The 18286-nt window shown below is 53.3% G+C and overlaps 2 protein-coding genes across 4 annotated transcripts in view; both read right to left on the bottom strand.

Annotated features, from left to right (window-relative positions):
• Window positions 1–1115: 1115 nt before the first annotated feature.
• On the bottom strand, window positions 1116–9978 carry TMEM222 (transmembrane protein 222). 2 transcript variants are annotated; one of them, XR_014230130.1, is made up of 7 exons: window positions 9851–9978; window positions 7340–7424; window positions 6552–6583; window positions 5778–5874; window positions 5486–5616; window positions 4289–4479; window positions 1116–1931 (listed from the first exon to the last, which is right to left on the bottom strand). XR_014230130.1 is itself a non-coding variant. In XM_082329761.1 (6 exons), the coding sequence occupies exons 1-6, from the start codon at window positions 9967–9969 to the stop codon at window positions 4392–4394; spliced, it is 552 nt and encodes a 183-aa protein (XP_082185887.1). In that variant the 5' UTR covers window positions 9970–9978; the 3' UTR covers window positions 1116–4391. The 2 variants fall into 2 exon arrangements, 1 of the variants encoding a protein (XP_082185887.1); XM_082329761.1 differs by having other exon boundaries at window positions 1116–4479.
• A 476-nt stretch (window positions 9979–10454) lies between these two features.
• Window positions 10455–18286, bottom strand: part of WDTC1 (WD and tetratricopeptide repeats 1) — a 32351-nt gene continuing 24519 nt past the window's right edge. For both annotated transcript variants that reach the window (XM_082329760.1, XM_082329759.1), the window contains exon 16: window positions 10455–18262. In XM_082329760.1, coding sequence (XP_082185886.1) covers window positions 18065–18262 — 198 coding nt within the window. In that variant the 3' untranslated portion in view covers window positions 10455–18064. The remainder of the gene's footprint in view (window positions 18263–18286) is intronic.

Genomic DNA, 18286 nt, shown 5'->3' with positions numbered 1-18286 from the left:
TACAGCCGTACAGAGCCGTGCACGCTGGGCAGAGCACGTTCCTGGGGAGTTCTGCATCCTCACCTCGCACTGCAGCAGCAGACGTGTGCAGGATAAACCACTGGGAGGCTGCCTGCCATCCCCCCCCGCTGCCGTTTTTACAGCCCCAGAGCCAAAGCAGGGGCTGGAGCTAACGCAGCCGCAGGAACAGTGTGGTTTGGATGAAGGGGCTGAGCAGGAGAGGATCCAGGTGGTGTTTTGTAAGATGGCTGCACCGTTAAATCCCCGAGCCTTCTACACAACCTAATTTTAAGGCTGATCTGCTTCCCCCACTGCGCAGCTTTGGCCTCTGGATATCAGATGCAACGGAAAATCGGCCACTGCATTGGCAATCGTTATGCCGCTCGGAGGCCCAGCTTCCCTCACTCCCAGTTGAGGCAGCGGTATCCTGCTGGGAGAGGGGAAAATGAGGCCGGCTCTTCGCATCCCACTCTGCTCTCCGCTGCTCCCGGCAGCCCCAGGCCCCACACACGTGTCCCCTCCCCAACAGCTTGCAGGGAAAGGGAAGATGGGGGGCTCTGCACTGGCAGGGGAAAGGACCCCAGCCTCCAAGAAAAGAGAGATGCCTGAGACAGGACTACGGAAAGGGAACAGCTCAATGGGACCAACCTGCACAAGGGGGCTTATCTTCCAAAAAAGCACCCTCCTCCCAAGGGCACAGGGCCAGGCAGGGCTCTGCTGACCAGGCAGAGGCTTCAGGATCAGCAAAGGGCAGGAGCAGGCAGGGCCCCTTCTCCTCCCAAACATAGCAGAGACCCTGGGCAGGTCCCCGGCTTCGAGACCTGGCACTAAAGGCTGCGAACGCTGCCCACGCTGTGACAACTGGGTCCCCATGCCCCCAAACCCCCCCTTCCCAACAGCAGGGCCGAGAACAGGGCTGTGAGTTTTGCCCCGGAGGAGAGCAAAGGGCAAGTTCATAAAGGAGAAGGCGTGGGAGCTGCGGGGTCCGGCTCCGGCGCGCAGCCAGAGACACTGCCTTGGGGCAGGAGAGGGGCCGGAGCTCAGGGGGGCGGGGGGAATGCCACCCCTGCAGCCCACTGGAAGGAGGAAAGAGTCGACAATAAGAGATGCGGCACTTGGAGACATCCACAGAAATAAGTTTATTTCCCCTACCGTCAGGATTATGAAACCACAGAAGCAGAGTTTAAATATTTACAAAGTAATCCAGCGCCCCACAGAGATCAAGAGAACAAAGGATGAGGGTACAGAGGGCTCGCCCTCACCGAAGAGCAACGGCAATGCCATGGAGCTCTGCAGCACAAGCGTGTGCAAAGGGGAAAGGAGAGGAGCATAAAACCGGCATCTGGAAGGTAAAGGACAGGGTGAACCTTTCATGTGGCTAGTCAACGGGGGCACTGCGAGGAAGCCGGTAGTGAGATGAAGGAAGCTGCAAGGAGGGGGCATTCCTAACCCACCCCCCTTCTGCCACCTCCCACGCCAGGAGGAAGCAGCCCGCTCCCCACACAACCGCAGCCGCCGGCTGCAGCGCTGCTAGGAAGCCGTGCCGAGCACCGCCGGGGCTTCTCTGTGCTCCCGCAGCGCTGGGCTGACGCTACCGCAGTGTAGGAAAACTGTAAATCCGACCAGCCCACCCGCCTCTCCCAGCATCCGCCCTCTGCGGGCACCGTCCTTCACCGCGCGAGCACAGACAGCTTCGCATGTCCAGCACGGATGTGCGGGCTGGCTCAGCGGTACCTCAGCTTTGGGCCTTGCTCTCCCGTCCGCCGTGTTTCCTTTGGATGCCCGGAGCCATCCTCCATCTCTGTCAGTGGAAGCGGGTCGGCTGTTCAGCCAGGACTTGGGCGAAGCGCTGCCTTCCTTCCCCCGCAGCCAGCGCTCCAGCCATGAGGCTCTTTGCTGCTGCTCAGCAAGTCTCCATTCGGAACCCAGATCTGGTAAAAAGCGTTAGGAGCAAACGACAAGGATTTTCACGGTGGGGAATGGCACTCAACATGTTTTCAGAAGTCCCAGGAGTGGGGACTGCGGCCAGCAGCCCTGCTCCCGGCCTCCCCCGACAACTCGAAGTCTCAGCTTTGGCAACGCTCGTATAGCTTATCGATAAAACACTGAATCAACGTGTGAGACAGGCCTAAGAGTCTCTAGGTTATTGCTACTGCTTAAGACAGGTTGGCTTCAGCCCTGGGGCCAGGGACTCCGAGCGCATCCTTGGCAGGTCACTCTGAGAAATCATACTTAAATTAAAAACAGTGGCAAAGGACTAATCTCTCCTGTTCAACTGGCTTGTCCTAGGGCATGTTAGCCAGCGGGCTCGCTGGGTGGAGACCGCAGCAACACAGGGTAGCTCAGTAAGATGCCATCCTTTCATTGTAAGGTTCTCTTTGATCAAGATCTTGGCTTTCTAATCAGCCCCAGGCCCAGCGCTCTCCAGCCCGCTCTCCGCGCAGGCTTGAAATGACTGTACAGAGCAGACACTGACAACTATTTCAGTTCCAGGCAGATGGGGAAGGGCGCCAAGGTCTGCACACCTCCTCCACCCACCCCAGAAAAGCCAGCACCAGACAACAGAGAGACAACTGGATGCCAGGGAGAAGGGAGAGGTTCAAGGGGCTGTTTAAAAGTGACTGAGGAAAAGGAGGAAATGCAGAAATCGAGAAGCCCAAGAGGAGTCCCCAACCCTCCCACGTGGCTAGAGGAGTCGGGGAGATGGAAGCAGATGGAAAGGCACACGGAGACAGGTCTGAGAGGCAGCAGAGTGACAGTGAATGGGCTGCCTGGTCAGAGGAGGCCACAGGGACAGCAGGCAGTGGGGAAGAGCTTTCCTGCTGGCCACAAGCACTCCTTGCGGTTGAAATCCATCAGGTAGTGGAGTACAGAGCTGGCTTTTCAAGGCAGGAGTGGAAAAGCTCTTCTCCTTCCTCCGCAGTCAGAGGGGATCTGCTCAACTGCACATGGCCCTTCAGCCACATTTTTTCTAAAAAGCCACTTGGCTCAGAGCCCCACAGAAAGCAGCATCTGCAGGCCAGAGCCCCAGCAAACACAGACCTGGACCTCTCGCCCTGGCAGAGGCTCTGGGGCATGTCCAAATTCACTCCCTGCCTAGCACTCAACAACAACCTACCCCCCTACTACCCATCCTGGGCTCAAAAGGGCCATCAGCCCCCGGTGCTGCCAGATCAGCATTTCTCACGTCAAAGCCAGTCCTGCTTTTACTCCAGGTGTGCTCTTCAAAGCACGCCAAGGAAGCAAACAGACCTTCTTGTTCACCACCCTGGAAACAGCAGCAAGAAAGCCAGTGCCCCAGTTTGCTGCTGCAAAGCCCAACCAGAACATGGATGCTTTCCTGTCCCTTCACCCTTTCTTTTAATCTCTGATGGCCCCACTGAGCTCAGGTCTCAGGTGCTGCTCTCACGGATGCTTTCAAAACCCTACGCTAAGCCTCCCGTCCCAGAAACATGTACCTGCTGCTGCCGCCGCCTCTGCAAGCTCAGGTATGCTGTGACACACAAAGGACTAGGGCTCAAAGGAAAGTAAGTGGCTCACGAGAAAGTGTAATGACAATTTTAGATATTCAGAGCACAAGGAGAAGCAGGGAAGCTGTATTTTCTCTGGCAGAAGCTAAAAGGGACTTAGCAGCAGACTCCCACCTCTGCAACAGGCTATTGAAGGTGTGCAGGCTGCCACGAGCCATACCCAAGCCAGTCAATCGACTTTCCTGCCTTTCTGGGCTCACCAGCAGGACCAGATGTATTTGCCCTGCCACAGAGCGTTCCTCTGTGCGCCTCCTCAGAGGAGTGTCCCACCGTCAACACCCTCCTGTCACGACTGGGGAGACCGTCAGCGAGTGCTGCGGCACTCCACATCCCCAGGAGGAACCCCACACCTCCACTTTGAAAAATGTGCTACAGGAGAGTCGTGCAACAGGGAAACAACAGCTCCTCCTTGAAGACTCAGGAAATCTGAGGAAGCATCCGATGATGTCTGCCAAGAGGAAGAAACCAGGTGATCAGAGAGAACCTTACAAGGTGTATCTGCTTGTGCTCCTGACCCAGGAGGCAGGGTTTGCCTTGTGTCTTTTTACTTGGCACTGAAAGCAAAGGTGCCCACGCCTCTCCTTTCCTGACTGCATTTCTACCTACCAAATTGCAGAAAGGGAGCATATTCAGGGAGAGAGCAAGAGGCTTCAGGACCCCTGACACTGGGAGACACCATCGACAGAACAAAAACAGAAGGAAAAGAAGCCAGTTCCAGGAACCAAAGATGAGCTGTTACAATGGAGTGGAGTTGCCACCTTCCCCAGAAAACGCCTCCCAGAGTCCCATGCCTCCATCTCGCTGGATCAGTCACAGTTTCTTCCTTCGTGTGCCCATGGAATGGGGAGTTCACAGCTGCCATCACCGCAAATGAAGCGTCAGAACAATGGTCACGATCACCCCCAGGAAGAGGACAAAGGGAAGCCAGGTCTTCACAAATCCCCCTATGCTGCAAGATGGAAAAAAGGGGGAGGGTTTAAATGTAAGAAATCAGCAGAGAAAGACAAGAGGGAGAGAAGGATGTGAGAATAACTGGAGAAATCAGAGGGAGACAGACACCCTTCTGACTTTCTTATCCATTGGTGGCACTGCCATAAAGCATGTCCTAGAGATCCAGTCCGTGTTAAAAACAGAGACTACATCAGGTCCACAAATAACTGTACCATGAACAATAGCGCTGGACTCCCCTTCCAGCTTCAATTCAGGTCAAAGACTAGCATGTTTCATATCTGCACAGACAGGAGCAGTGGCAGGAGATCACAAAAAAATGAAACCCCGTTACCGTAGGCCTCATTATCCAAACTGCTGGTGTATTTAACCAAGACAGCAGGGACTACACTTGCCTAAAAGCTGGTAGAGAAGCTTTTCCAGAACAGGGATGACTCAACAGAAGTGGAGCAACTCAAAAGCTTTATGCAGGGCAGTCCTTGCAGAATCTCCTCTTCAGGCGCAAGGAGCTGAAATGGAGATTAAGTGCCCTTTCTAGTAAGGAAAGCTCAGGGTTTCCCTCTCTGCTCAAGTTGGAAGCTCCACGCCAGTTGGAAGGAAATCTGACTAGTTTTTATGTAAACAAGATTCAAGAGACGGAAGAGAAACCAGTAGTCCTTGGAGACAAGCCATTCTGTGACCTTATGTTCTGACCTAACCCAGCCAAAAGACAACACAGAGTGAGATATGCTTTAGCTAGCATTTCCCGAATTCCAGGCACCCTAAATTAGCTGCCAGATACAGCATTTCAGGAGCAGCACCTAGTGCAACCCAGCAAGCACTCTTGGTTCTTTTCCTGAGAAGAGGCAGCAGGCAGTGACAGTACCACCTACCAGCAACATACACCCACACGTTGGGGGGGAGAGATGTTTCTCCCTGCTCCACGGGACAGTCTGAAGCTTTGGAGGGCTAGAAAGAATGAAACAGAGGCCCTTTGCCTGCTGAATCTAGACCTCTCCTCGGCTTACCTTACATACTTCCCATACAGGAGTGAGAAGAAGCAGAGTTTGACCATGTTCCAGGAGGTGCTGTTATCATATCTCATCAAGTTTAAGGCCAGAGCCACGTGAGAATGGCAGTTATCACAGCAAAGGTTGTGCTGGAACAGAAAAAGGGGCGTGGGATCAGAAATCCTTGAGGCTCCCCAGTTCTGCACCCTGTGCTGGTGCAGACCCACAGGTCCCACTCCTGCAGCAAGCACCCAAACACTGGGGAGGTTTTCCTCCACACACAGACAGGACATCAGTGCCGGAGCCGTACCATTCGGTGCTTGTACTCCTCCGAGGCATCGTGTACGGCCGTGTCCCAAGCATTGGGACCGGTGGAGTATACTTTGCTGGGATCCAGTTTCCAGTACCTAGAAGGATGAGAACAGATCGCATTACTGCTGCACCTTTACAACTTCTTGCTCTTCCCAGCAGGAAGATGCTTAAAGGACTTAGAGAAATCCACTACCTCTGGAGTCCACGGAGCCGAGCTCTTCAAGACAAGCACATGCTGCAGAGGGCAGCAGAAACTAATGCTCAGCACCCTCAGCCCGGCAGCACCCCAGGGAGAGAAACTGCAGGCCTCAGGGGCGCAGACAAAACTCTGAACTGCTTTCACGTCCCGTGATGTGAAACCTTCAGGCCATTCAAAACGTAAACCTGATCCGACAGCTACACAAAACCCAGGCACCTCTCCTCCTCCCCGCAGAAAATCATTAACAGGATGTGAGGGATGACAGTTCATTAGTACAGCACAGGCAGTATTTACTTGGAGCACTTGTTGTTAACATTATCTTGAAATGTTTTAGCCTTTTCTTTTTTTTTTTAATAAAGGCTCCATACAGTTCTCATTATACATTGCTGTCACGCTTCTAAAAAGATTTAATTTAACGTGGTTTCTTGAAAAGCAGAGACACAGTAGCCATCCACTTGAATTAGGGCATCTGAACAACAAGAAAAGCAATATTATAGCATGTCTGTCTCCATGAATTAAAGGACATCTGCAGGTCAGTTGGTTAGTTTAATAAAAACTAACAAGAGCACTTACTTCACTGGCTTCCCAAATGCCATGTTGTCTTCCTACAAAAAAAGAAAAACGTCTCAAGAGGATAACCCCGCGCAATATTCATGACATGCCTCTTGCTGGAAGGCCTCACAGCCCGCCATCGCTCAGTGATAAAACTGTCACATTGCCTCAGCAGTCTCGAGACACCAATCTTATTTGTGTGTCTAGATCTAGATTTCAATTGGTTTTGTACTCCTGTTCTGGGCCCAAGTATATTTATACTCTGTACAGGGTGACATCATCTAGCTATATGTACCTTGTTCCTCCCCCCTTTTTTTTCTAACTATTAATATCTAGTTAACTCAAAGTTGTAAGTGTTCCAATCTATTAAGAGTATTAATTATCCCAACGTAAAACTCCCTTACTTTCAAAATCCACCAGACTATAAAGCAGTTTAGAAGACTGGCACGTACCTGATGCTAAGCAGCATGACAGTAACGGGCATGCTGAGGAAGTGGGAAGGCAGCTTCTGTTACTCAGAATTAAGAGGATTTAGGTACAAAATTCCCAGTTAAGAGCCTGGACTACCAGATTTTTTCCCTTCTGCTCACCAAACTGGCCACTATCTATCATATCCCCCAAATGAACTCCACTGGACAGCAGCCCACAGAGCAATAGCAAAGATCCACGATCTTCAGAAACATCTGAGCCATTACGTTGCAAAACTTTGAACTGTAAAAAACAGGGGTTGGCCCAAAAGTCACCGACGAAGGTGAGAAGCAGACCAAGCACAGATTCTGCTTAAGCACCCAGATCCATTGTCTACTTACTGAGACAAAGTATGGCCCCGCGAAGTCCCGGATGACTCCAGTTGATGTGCAGATACCCATGTGGCCAATGATCGGGAAGAGCCATCTACCGAGGCAACAAGTGAACCGTCAGGCTGAGATATTTGCCCCCCGATCACACCGAGTGCGTGCAACGTGCTGCCAGGAGACTGCTGGAGCGGCCGTACAATCAACTGCATAGCATGGGACAGACAGGCACAGTTAACGCGTTACACGCAGCCCGGAGGTGAAAGCAGGTGAGTCAAAGCCAGGCAAAGACCGGTAAAGACGCAGAAGAGGTACAAGCAAAAGAAAAACATGCAGGGAATGCCAAAGCTGTGCTCTCCTGACAAGCAGGTCTAGTCAGCTCGTCTGTGGGGCAGTCAGGCTCTGGGACTTTACCGTGGGTGGCTGCAGTTACGGAGAGCGCACAACTCCGAAGGCCTGCACTACACACATCCCTGGCCAGGGACGAGCGAGCCCCAGTCTCCCAGAACAAACCCACTTGTGTATCCTACTTAGATATCCTACTTTTCACTTAAAAGGTTAGGACCAGGAGAAACTGCCTGGAGATAAAACCAGACTTTCCATTTCAGCAACTGAAAATAAGGTCAGCCTGCCCATCTTCCCATCCACACAGCAGCTTTTCACAGCAAACTAGACTGAAGCACCCAGATGGAAAACGGGGCTCCTGGCTCCAGGAAGAGCACTCCCTTCCCTAAGCGACTGCATTGTTTCAAAGACCTTCTCCTCCCCGCTGGATATTTACAGCCCCAGGGAGCAGCAGATCTATATCCCACCCCCCTCCCACCATCGTCCCTAAGAAGTAAATACTTCAGGCCAAGTTACAGCTCTCTCCCACATCCTCCGGCACTCTCAGGTTTGCTGACCGCTCTCCGATTTCTCACTCCTCTCTCCCTGAGGGACTGCACACAGCGAATAATACTTCAGAAGAGATTACAGCAGCGCTAAACAGAAACAGATTCACAGGCCATGGCTCAATTAGAGATCCTAAAACTATCCAAATAAAGAGGGACTGAGGCGGGTGGATGTTACGAGGAAAGACAAGCCATACGTGCCCATAAGCGCAGCTGAGGTTATAAATAGCATATAGCTCCTGTTAATAACATAACCCTACGATGGAGAGAAAGGACTCTGCGAAGTCTGATGTTCTGCGCTTGCATCACTTACCCTCCGCGTGTTCCTATCTGGTGTGATGCAAAGCAGCCAGACAGTTTGGCTATCTGTGCAATGCTTCACCAGCCAGAAGGCACAGCTGAATGTAACACTGTCACAGCGTTGCCACCTTCAAAGGTCTAGACACCTCTTCCTTTTTTTAATCCTCCTCTCAGCACTGACTAGCTTTCAAGCCTCCAAATCCAAGGATGACAGAAAACATCAGAGGGAAAAAATGGAGCGATTATGCAATCTAATGAGAAATTTCACCCAATTTTGAAATTTCTGCTGCAAAATGAAATCACCAGGAAGATGTCACTGCTCATCGGGGAACGAGCCCACAAACAGATACGGATGCCCAGTGACTCTGGCAGCAGGACAGCCCTCTTCATCAGTCCCAGCAGGAGACAAGAAGGTTAAAAGCTTTGGAAAATCCTCCAGGAAAAGATTAAGGTGGGAATTTTAAGCAACCAAGAAAGAAAAGAGGTAAAAAACAAAGCTGGTTTGTAGCTGTATGTGAGACAGCAACAGGAAGGCTGCAGCTTCTCCCCGGCGGGGAGGGTTACGGTGCCATTCCCAACCCTGGCACGGACCACGCCACGTCTTCTACCTGACTTTCAGCTCTGGCTCAGTAAACATTATCACCTGATTCAACCGGAGGGGAAGAGGAAGGCATAAAAATAAGCCTTTGCGTTCCCAGACTACCCCCAAAGCCACATTTTGCAGCTTTTCATTTTCCCACGGCCAGAGAACAACTCAGAAGTCCTCCCTAGAGCCTGCTTACACTTGGCTGACAGGACTGGGAAGGCAAATCGACTTTAACTCATTAAAAGCGAAGCGCAGAGCTTCTCCTCAAGGCACAGGGTGCTCTAAGATCCCCGCAGCCAAACCTCTGCTCCAGAAACATGAAAGACTTCCCACGTTTCAGCGGATCCCCTCCACTCCCGCTCCTGTACAGACAGGCCCGCCCGCACGCCCTTGCTGCGGGGAGGGGAGAGCCCTACCCAGTGACAGCGTCCTGCAGGGCCCCGAAGCAGCCGGGCACCCCGTCGCCCCGAAGCAGGCCGCGACCCCCAGGCGGGCCGGGCGCCCTGCCCGCCCCGGAGCAGCCGGGGCAGCCGGTTATCCCGGCCTGCCTGCCCCAGGCGGGCCAGCACCCGGTGACCCCAAAGCAGGCCGGGCTCCCTGCCAGCTCCGGAGCCGGCTGAGCACCCAGGCACCGCGGAGCGGGGCGGGCAGCCGGCCCCGGGAGAGGACAGGGGAGCCCCGGCCCGGGCCTGGGCCTCAGCCGAGCCGCCCGCCTCCGGGGCCGGCGGGGAGCGCAGGGCCCGCACTCACGTCAGGACGGGGATGGGGGTCCAGACCACGCAGTACGGGAAGCGGCCGCGCTCGGCGTCCAGCCCGGCCCCGCCACCGCCGCCATTGAACTGCTTCATCTTGGCCTCCGCTTCCGCCATCACCGGGGCCCGCCCCCAACCGCCACGATGGCGTCACTTCCTGGAGACGGCGCCCGCTTCCGGGCACGGCCGGTAACCAGGAAGCGGGAGCGCGGCCTGGCCCCGGGCCTCCGGGCCCGGCGCCCCCCGGCCCTCGCCGCCTTGGGCAGGGCCCCGGGGCTCGCCCAGCCCGGCCGAGAGCCCGCGGCTGCCGCTGAAGCCGCCGAAGGACCGGGGTTGTGTCACAGCGGGGCCTTCTGCTGGGGCGAGGCCCCTGCGGGCAGCTGCCGTGGGCCCTCGCACCTACCTTGCGCGGATCTGCGACAGGAACCCCAGCAGCAAACGCCTCCCTGTCGCCCTCCCGCAGGTCGGAAGCTGGAAGGGCGATCCCAGGAGCTGCCGGGGGAAGACGCCCTCAGGAAAGCGTCACAGCAAGCCTCCCGTGAGAGAGGAGGCGGTCAAGGCACTGCAAGGGGTGGAACAGCATTTACAAATGGAGAATCGGATTAGAAAAATAACAATTGCTTTATTAGGAAGTTTAATTCAAACTACACGACAAAGCTGAAGAAGAAATATCTTTATTCCAGATTTCCACCCACCACAACACACTCGGCAAAACACAGAGCGACAACTCGCTGAAGGAGAAGGAAGAAGAGGGGGCGACGCTTGCCCCAGCCCCGCGGCCCGGGGCGTTCTGCCCAGCGGGTGCAGGAGAGCTGCCCAGCATCCGGCCCCGCTCTCCTCTTCACATCCTTCCGTGCTCTCCTTGGAAGCCGCTCATTGCCTCCTCGCAGAGACCTTGAGCTGCGTTTCCCTCCAAGGCCCGTGGTTATCAGCTCTCCAGCACAGTTTGTGGTGTCACGCAGCACGACGCCAAGGGGTTTTGCTAATAAAACAGTCTCATAAAACCGCACGCGGTTGGGTTCCTCCCCCCTGGCAGCTCCCGCACGCCGAGCGGAGGCAATGCAGAGCAAGCGCTCTGCTCACAGAAGCCGCTGGCTTTTGTTATTAGCAAACCCTCTTAATTGCTGGAACCACGTTCGCAACGCTCATCACAAACTTACAGCTTCCACATAACGGCCCCACTTTTTACTGAGATTTCTCTCCTTCATCAAAGTCTTTTGTTATCTCTACTTCATGCGTTCTGCTTTCCATTACCCGACTTTGCTCAGTAATTAAGCTGAGTCCAGCCTTCCACATTTATCAACGTATTCTCTGTTCTGGGGACAGAACAGCACTTAACATGCTCACTGAATTTTAGACTAGCAAAGCTTCCAGCTTGAAAGCCCAGGAGATCAGTAACCTCTACGCGCAGCAGAGGCACGTCGGAGGGGACACCAGTTTGGAGTTGCCGGTATGGCAGTAGAAAGCATTGGCTAACAGTCTAGCGTAGAGGTGGCCTACCCGCCTGCAATACACCCTAACGCGTACTCAGGCTTCGACTCAACTAGCTTAGTAACGCACTGTGGACTACATCCCCTCACCTCTACCGAGCCCTTGAGAGATCATCTAACAGCCCGCCTTATTTCCTAGTCTAGACCCTTGTTTAGGGCTGCCCCTGCTCCAGAGGCAGCTGGATGGACGCGGAGCCATCCACTGAGGCGCTCGCTTCACCTCGAGCTGCCGCGCGGGCATCGTCTCAGCGTGACCTGTCACCGATCAGGAGCCTGAGACCGTGCTCCTCGGCATCTGGTGGTGAGGGATTTCACAAAATAGCCCAGCTCCAAAAGAGAGAAAGCCGAGGAAACACAGACACCCTTGAGAGCAAAGCCATGCCTGGCGCTTTGGTTTCTAACAGACATTTCCTATTTTGGCACTTCGGATGGAAGATGCACACAAAGGTTGTATGTGTTTCAGTGAACACTTTTTGTTCAGTGAAGAAAAATACTTGCATTGATTTGCTCCAGGCGAACATAAGTATCAGAGATTGTTAAAATCATGAATAGGGGCCAATGTTCACATCAGCTAATGTGGTCCTGGCGCGTTTGTGGGATTAGGCAATGGATTTGCTCTTCCTGCTTGTGTCTCGGAGGCTGCTAAGCAGCGTATCACCAGGGACCAGCTCCCTTGGCACAGCCGGGCAGCAAGGACGCTGCCGCCAGCCTCGGCAGGACGCGGCTCCCCGCAGTGCTGCCTCACACCCTCCCCTCCCACGTGGGCAGGGGCGTTTCAGACAGCCCAGTTTATTCCCTCTTAAACCAAGTGCAGGAAGGCAAACCCAGGTGCTGGAGTGCGGGAAGAACACCATTTTCCCTAGGCTGGATTTAAAAAAAAAAAAAAAAAAAAAAAAAATCAATACAGCACTCCTGTACAGCACAGCTTTCTTTTGTGTTTGTCAGGCAAGCAGAAGGGCTCTCCATCCCCAGTACCACACTGGCAGAAAACGGGCGAGCTGTAGCTGACAGCAGGGTCTTCCTAGTGACAACTGGGAAGCTGCTGCTGTTCTGCTGCTATTGATCTAAGCAGAATACAAAACACCTGAAGTCAGCAGGGAAAAATAGCTGCAGTTGGAAAAGAAACTGCGGGGGGGAACCGGGGGGGGGGGAGAGCAGGTAAGAAGTTCTCCATGCATAAAATTAAAGGCCGGGCTTTTTATTGCAGCTATTTTGCCCGACTACAATACTGGATCGATGTACGGAGCAGGCATACTGCCATCATTGTTTTTGCAATCTCTCATTTGACGAGAAACAAAAGGTTTCACTCCCACTTCTGCCAGCGCCTTGCCACCGATGGCTCCTCTCTCCTGTCGTCAGGAAGGGAGCAGCTCTACCTCCCATCGGCCCAAAACGTCCTCGGGACGAGGACCTTTGCCTGCTCGCTGCAGGTGCCAGCGCGTTGCTCGCACCCCGGAGATGCGGAAGCCCTTCCGAGAGGCGAGCCCGTCTGCTCCGGGAACAAACAAGCCCGGACCGCACACGGGTCTGGGTTTGTCCAAGCGCACGCCACCATGGCTACAGCTGAAGCTCAGCCTGGAAGGGATTTGGTTACCTCCCCTTTCTACCCCGGCTCATCTCTGAGCCTGAAAGAAGCAGGCACCCAGCCAGCTCCTGTTCAGTAAGCGGCTTCCTTGGGAACCTTCCCTGTTGTGACAGCTCAAACATTACAGGGACTGCCAGAACCAAACCACTCAAGGAAGAGATCCCCTCCCCCTTCTGACATTGACAACCGAGGCAGCAGCAGGCAACACCGCGTGCAGGAGCCTATTTAAAATGTCACCGAGGCACAGGCTGATGGAGGACACCAAGGCGTCCTTCCCCCGCCCTGGAGGTGATGCTGGGGTGGGTTGCTTTGCGTTTTTGTTGTTCCTTTCCTGTGGTCTGTGCCTGCTGCAATCTGACAGCCTCTAATCGCTCAGTGTGAACCAGAAACGTCACTCTCAGCTGTATTGATGATGGTGCTACTCACGAGCGCAAGAACATACGCAGGCTCAGCCACCCACCCCAAAAGCAATGCCCCTAAGCCATCTCACCCCTCAGCTTTAACCTTCGGGTCTTTTCTGCTTCCCTGTCACTTGAAAGCTGAGTTTCCTCCTCTCTCCCTCTCCAGTTGACAGAGTCAATCCACAGGGCAACTTTTATCTTTAAAAGGAAAGCCACCAGTTTCTCAGGGACAAGGGGCACAAGGTGGGAGAGCTCAAAGAGCCAAGTGCAGGTCACGGTGGTTTCTCAGCTACGAAATCCACAAAAAGGCCCACCTTCGCTCCTTGCCAGCCCCGCAGAGGGTCCCGATCAGTCTCAGCTCCCGCAGCAGCAAGGCCTGAACAAGCCACAAGGAGCGTAACAGGCGGAGGACTGAACTCCTCACTGCACCAACAGCAGGCGGTTTTCTGACATCCCGCTCCCATTTTGCTCAGAGGCGGGAGCCATCTTGAGCCCTTCGCAGACTCGTTCCTGGCACTGCCAACAGTTACACCAGAGAAAAGCGAACTCATCAGTAGGGCTGCGACTGTTCCTCTCCCCACGTCCCAGAGCATAGCGCTCCTCTCCCTCCTCAACCCAATTCCCTTACCCAAATTACAAACAAAACTCATTTTCTGGGTCCTTCTAGCCATTTCCACCCACGATTCAACCACTCAGCTTCCCCTTCCATGCTTCCTCTTTGTCCAACCATTCAGTCCAAGATCTGACCTAATTAGTTGATTGCCAATTCCAGCTGTGGATGCACATTGCTTTGTTAGAGCAGAGCTGCCTTTTAAAGCAATAATTTATATCAGACAGGATTGGAAATGAAGAGGCCTCAAAAGGCCTTCAGCTGAAAGGTGTCCAACGGGAATTTTTAAGAGAAAAGTTCAAGTGGATTCTGAAAATAGCAGACTGGTTTTCTAATGCTTACTTAAGGCCTGGCGTTCTGCAGCTTGGAGGGCAGGAAAGTATTTGGGAGGTTTTGCAGCAGGAGCCCAGAGGAGAAAGTGAGTTTGTGATATCCTCAGCAAGGGATCATCTCTGGGTCTAAACGTTGATGTCCCACACACCACGCTGAGTGCGAGACACTTTAAGGCAGTAAGTGCGTTGTTTCTGACAGCGGAAACATCCCAGGTCAGTCAGTAACATGGTGATTCAGGCAGGCGGCCTTGGGTCTGCCCCACAGCCCAAGTCACCGGGGCTCTGCTGCTCGGGGCAGGAGGCTATTTAAAGAAGAGCCAAGAGGCAAGGACGGGCTGGTTTCCCTACGCAGCTTTTTGCCCCCCAGCCCGCTCACCTCTGACTCTTGGGTTCAGCACAGACTCAAAGAGGATTTTATCAATTTTACCCCCCACCCTGACAAAACATGATTCAGAGAAACTAACTCCATCACAGCACCATTAATCTTTCCGTAAGACATGTGCATGGCTCCTCTCTTTCCCGGCAAGCCCCAGGCAGCCGTTCCCACCCTCACCCCAACGTCTGCAGCTTCAGCTCCAAACCATGCCAGAGGCGGGCTCTGCTCCCGAACAGAGCCCCGGCCCTGGCTCCACCGACAGATCCGAGCTCCCACACCTGGATAAACCAACATCGGCACTAACTCAGCAGCCACTGCAGCCTACGAGCCACAGCTGGGGCTCCCCAGCCCCCTTCCCACTCAGGTTTACTGGGGCTGCTGCTCTCCACAAAGCAGCACAGAACCATCCAGCCCAGCCAGCCGCCCTCCGCCCACCCCTGTCCACCTCCATAGAGGAGAAAGGTAGAACAAAGCCAGAACAATCCCCCAAACAAAATGACACCAAGAAAGTACTAGAACAAAGAACTGTTTAATTGCTTAACCCTTTCTCTTCCAGGGACCAGAGAAACAAGTTTTCTGCTCCTTCTAATGAGGGCAGTAAGGCTTGTGTGTTACCTCTACAACTGCAGGGGCAAAGTTTACGAGATGATCATCTTTAGTACTTGAAAAAGCGAGAAGCAATGGTCATTGCAACACTAAGAGAATCCTAGAGTCTCCTAACGGAGAGCCCATTGCTAGAATACAAAAATAAAGGAGGCATCCCTGCATATCCCAGGCTAGAAAGAGTTAACCAGAAAGAGCAGGAAGAAGCTTTCCCAAAGAGGGGGTTGAAGTAAACAGCAGAGGTCAATAAAGCAACATCTTCTCCCTACTTCCCCAGCATGTTTTTTCCTTCACCAATAAATACAAATTCCTCATTAACAAGCGAGAAAGCAGGTAATCTGCTCACGACAAGGGGAAAAGGGGCTAGAGGCAGAACGATTTTTCTCTCCCCTTCTCTCCCATTATTATTTATCTTTTTTAACCAAAGCAGCCATTAAAAAAAGCAATCCACTGCAGAGGCAGGGAATCTTGTAGCTTTCACACTGCAACTGGCAGGTAAAAGAGCTGCACTGTCTCACAAGGGTAAAAACAAGGAAAAATAGCTGCCACAGCAAAAGGTGAATGGGGAGGGAGAGGTCTGTTCTTTTCAGAGCTTTCCATCTCGGTCTCTCAGTTTAAAAATCAAAGTCTGCAGACATTGTCTACTGAAAGCTGAAAAAAAAGTTTGAGTGGGAGGAGAAGGGGGAAAAAAAAGAGGATGTGTCTAGTAGGAAAGCCTTAAGCAAAAAAAGGAAAGGCCAGACCATGTCAGAAAGCCACCCAAGTGAGAAGAATTTTCTGTTGCCTCTGGGTTTTGAAGAGCATTGAGAGCCGGGGGACACCTGGGGCGGGGGAGCTTGTACACAACCAAACAGGTAAACTGAGCAAGCCGTCACATCTACCGCGCTGGCACTGCGTGAAAACAAGCAAACGTGCCCTCGGCAGCCAAGTGACAATCTGTCCCAGGAGAGCGCTGCTTCCGCAGGAGAAGATGGAGGGCGAGTCTGCCATCGCAGCTCAGCGCAGCACAAGGGCAGCCGCTCGTTTCTGGTGGCGAGGGGCATGCTCCCACAAGACCAGGGCTCGCTAAGGCTCGGTTTCGCCCACGCGTGACAGAGCAGACGGACATCTTTGTCTGAGGGGCAGAGACCGGTCCCAGTTAGTGCTGCTGCGATTGCAAGGGGGGCGTGGGGGATCTCTCTCTGCAGGGAACCACGTCCTTGGAGAGATGCTACGAGCCTCCGTGACCTCCCTCCCTCCTGCACAGGGCTCACTCATCTCGTAACGACTATTCTGGAAGGGAGAGGAAGCCAGCTACCTTGACAGCCCCTCTCATCAACGCCTGGCAGCCCGAGAAGGAAAGGGAGGCCTCTCATCTTTCCACAGCAGGAACAGGAAGACCAGGGATCGCACCCCATGGAAGAACGGCCCTAATGCAGCATACACACATGCGCACACACTCCCAGACACACACCTCACACCCCTGGGACCAAGGCTAGCATGTTCAGACCTTCAGCAGTAAGAGATACAAGACAGAGCAGAGCAGTTAAGATCTCCAGGGGCTCTTTGGTCTTAGTTGATAGTCCTAGAAAAAACAACCTCTTCGGATTCGGTTGCAGCACAGCTGTGTAAGATCTACTTGATATTTAGTGTTTGGCAACCGCAAGAGGGGAAAACAGGGCTGCATGTTGCATGAGAGGGGAGGAATGGAAGTACAGTGCTGCATTTCTAGGTGCACTCCTGGCTTTGCAGCCAGAGTCAGCGTGTGGAGAGCAGGAAGAGGAAGGAGGGTTCCTGAGAGGACCGCTAATCCATCAGATGTTACACCAACCACGAGGCGGAGAAGGCCCACCTTGGCCAAGACAGAGCAGCTGACTGCACAAAAATGCTGCTGTCTAAAAGCTTGAAACTTTAGTTGTGACATAAACACGGTGGCAACCTTCTCAGCTCCAGCAGAGGTGACGTGGAGACGAGAAGGACAATACAGCTACACACATTTTGGGCAACAGACAGAAGCTCTGGAAGAGTGCTGTTACCAGCCCCTTTCCTCAGTAGCTTTAGCTACGCGAGTCCTAGGCCTCTGATGAAACCTGCTCCCGTTGCTGTCGCCTTTCTCCACGGGTTCGTAGACCACAGAAGAAAGTATCAGAGCTGGGCAAGCACATCCTGCCCTGTTGAGCTGCACACACTCAGTGCCTTCACTGATTCATCAACTAAGACGGATGCCCAGGGACAAGACAGGCAATATCCAGTCCTTAATACGACACAGCTACATCTGGTGACAACGTGTTAGAGATGGAAGCCAGAAGAAAGATGTTATGGGACAAAACAGGTGTTTCATGGCCGACAACCCTAAACCAGGGGCCTCTGGACAGGCTGGTAGCACAAAAGCAGAGTCAAGCTTTCAAGACCAAGCTCACTACAGTAAATTCATTCCATAACCCCTGCCCTAGGTTTGTATTTTATTCAGGAATTTAACATCCCCTCTGCAAATGCATGAATGCAGGCAACATCCCCCTGTACCAGATCATACAGTAGCCCTGGAAAAAAAAATCACCAGCTTACACTGCTTACAGACAACTCAAAGACCCCTGTTGGGACTAAATTCCACTAAAGGCAAACCCCAGACTGTACTGCCATGCTGCTCAGTAGCGTGACGGGAGAAGGAGGAGGTGGTGGCGATGGTTTAAAGAGACGGCCGCTCCTGCCCCTGCCAGCTTGTCCTACTCTGTGCATAGTGCGAAACAGTGCAGTCATTCATCAGAGAAAGTTCAGGACCAAGGAAACTAGGTTCCCTTTCAGCCAAACAATTAGAGGAAGGAGAGGCAGTTCTGTTTTAGCTGGGCCGGCACTGGACTTGCCCCTCTGAGCTGTCTTCATCATCTGAGCCTCCAGCCCCACCACTGGTCAGTCCTGTAATCCGGTACCCCATGTTCAGCAACATCACCTCCAGCGGGTCTGCATTCATTCGTCTCTGGTTAGCTTGGGAAGCACCTTCCATGTCCACTACCACGCGGCCATTAAGGGTTTCACTCTGCAAGACAACAAAGGAGAGAAC

The sequence above is a fragment of the Platalea leucorodia genome (genome assembly GCF_965183815.1).
Source record: "Platalea leucorodia genome assembly, chromosome: 18".
Classification (NCBI taxonomy): domain Eukaryota; kingdom Metazoa; phylum Chordata; class Aves; order Pelecaniformes; family Threskiornithidae; genus Platalea; species Platalea leucorodia.
Note: the sequence above shows the minus strand (reverse complement) of the source record. Positions and strands in the feature narration are given on the sequence as shown.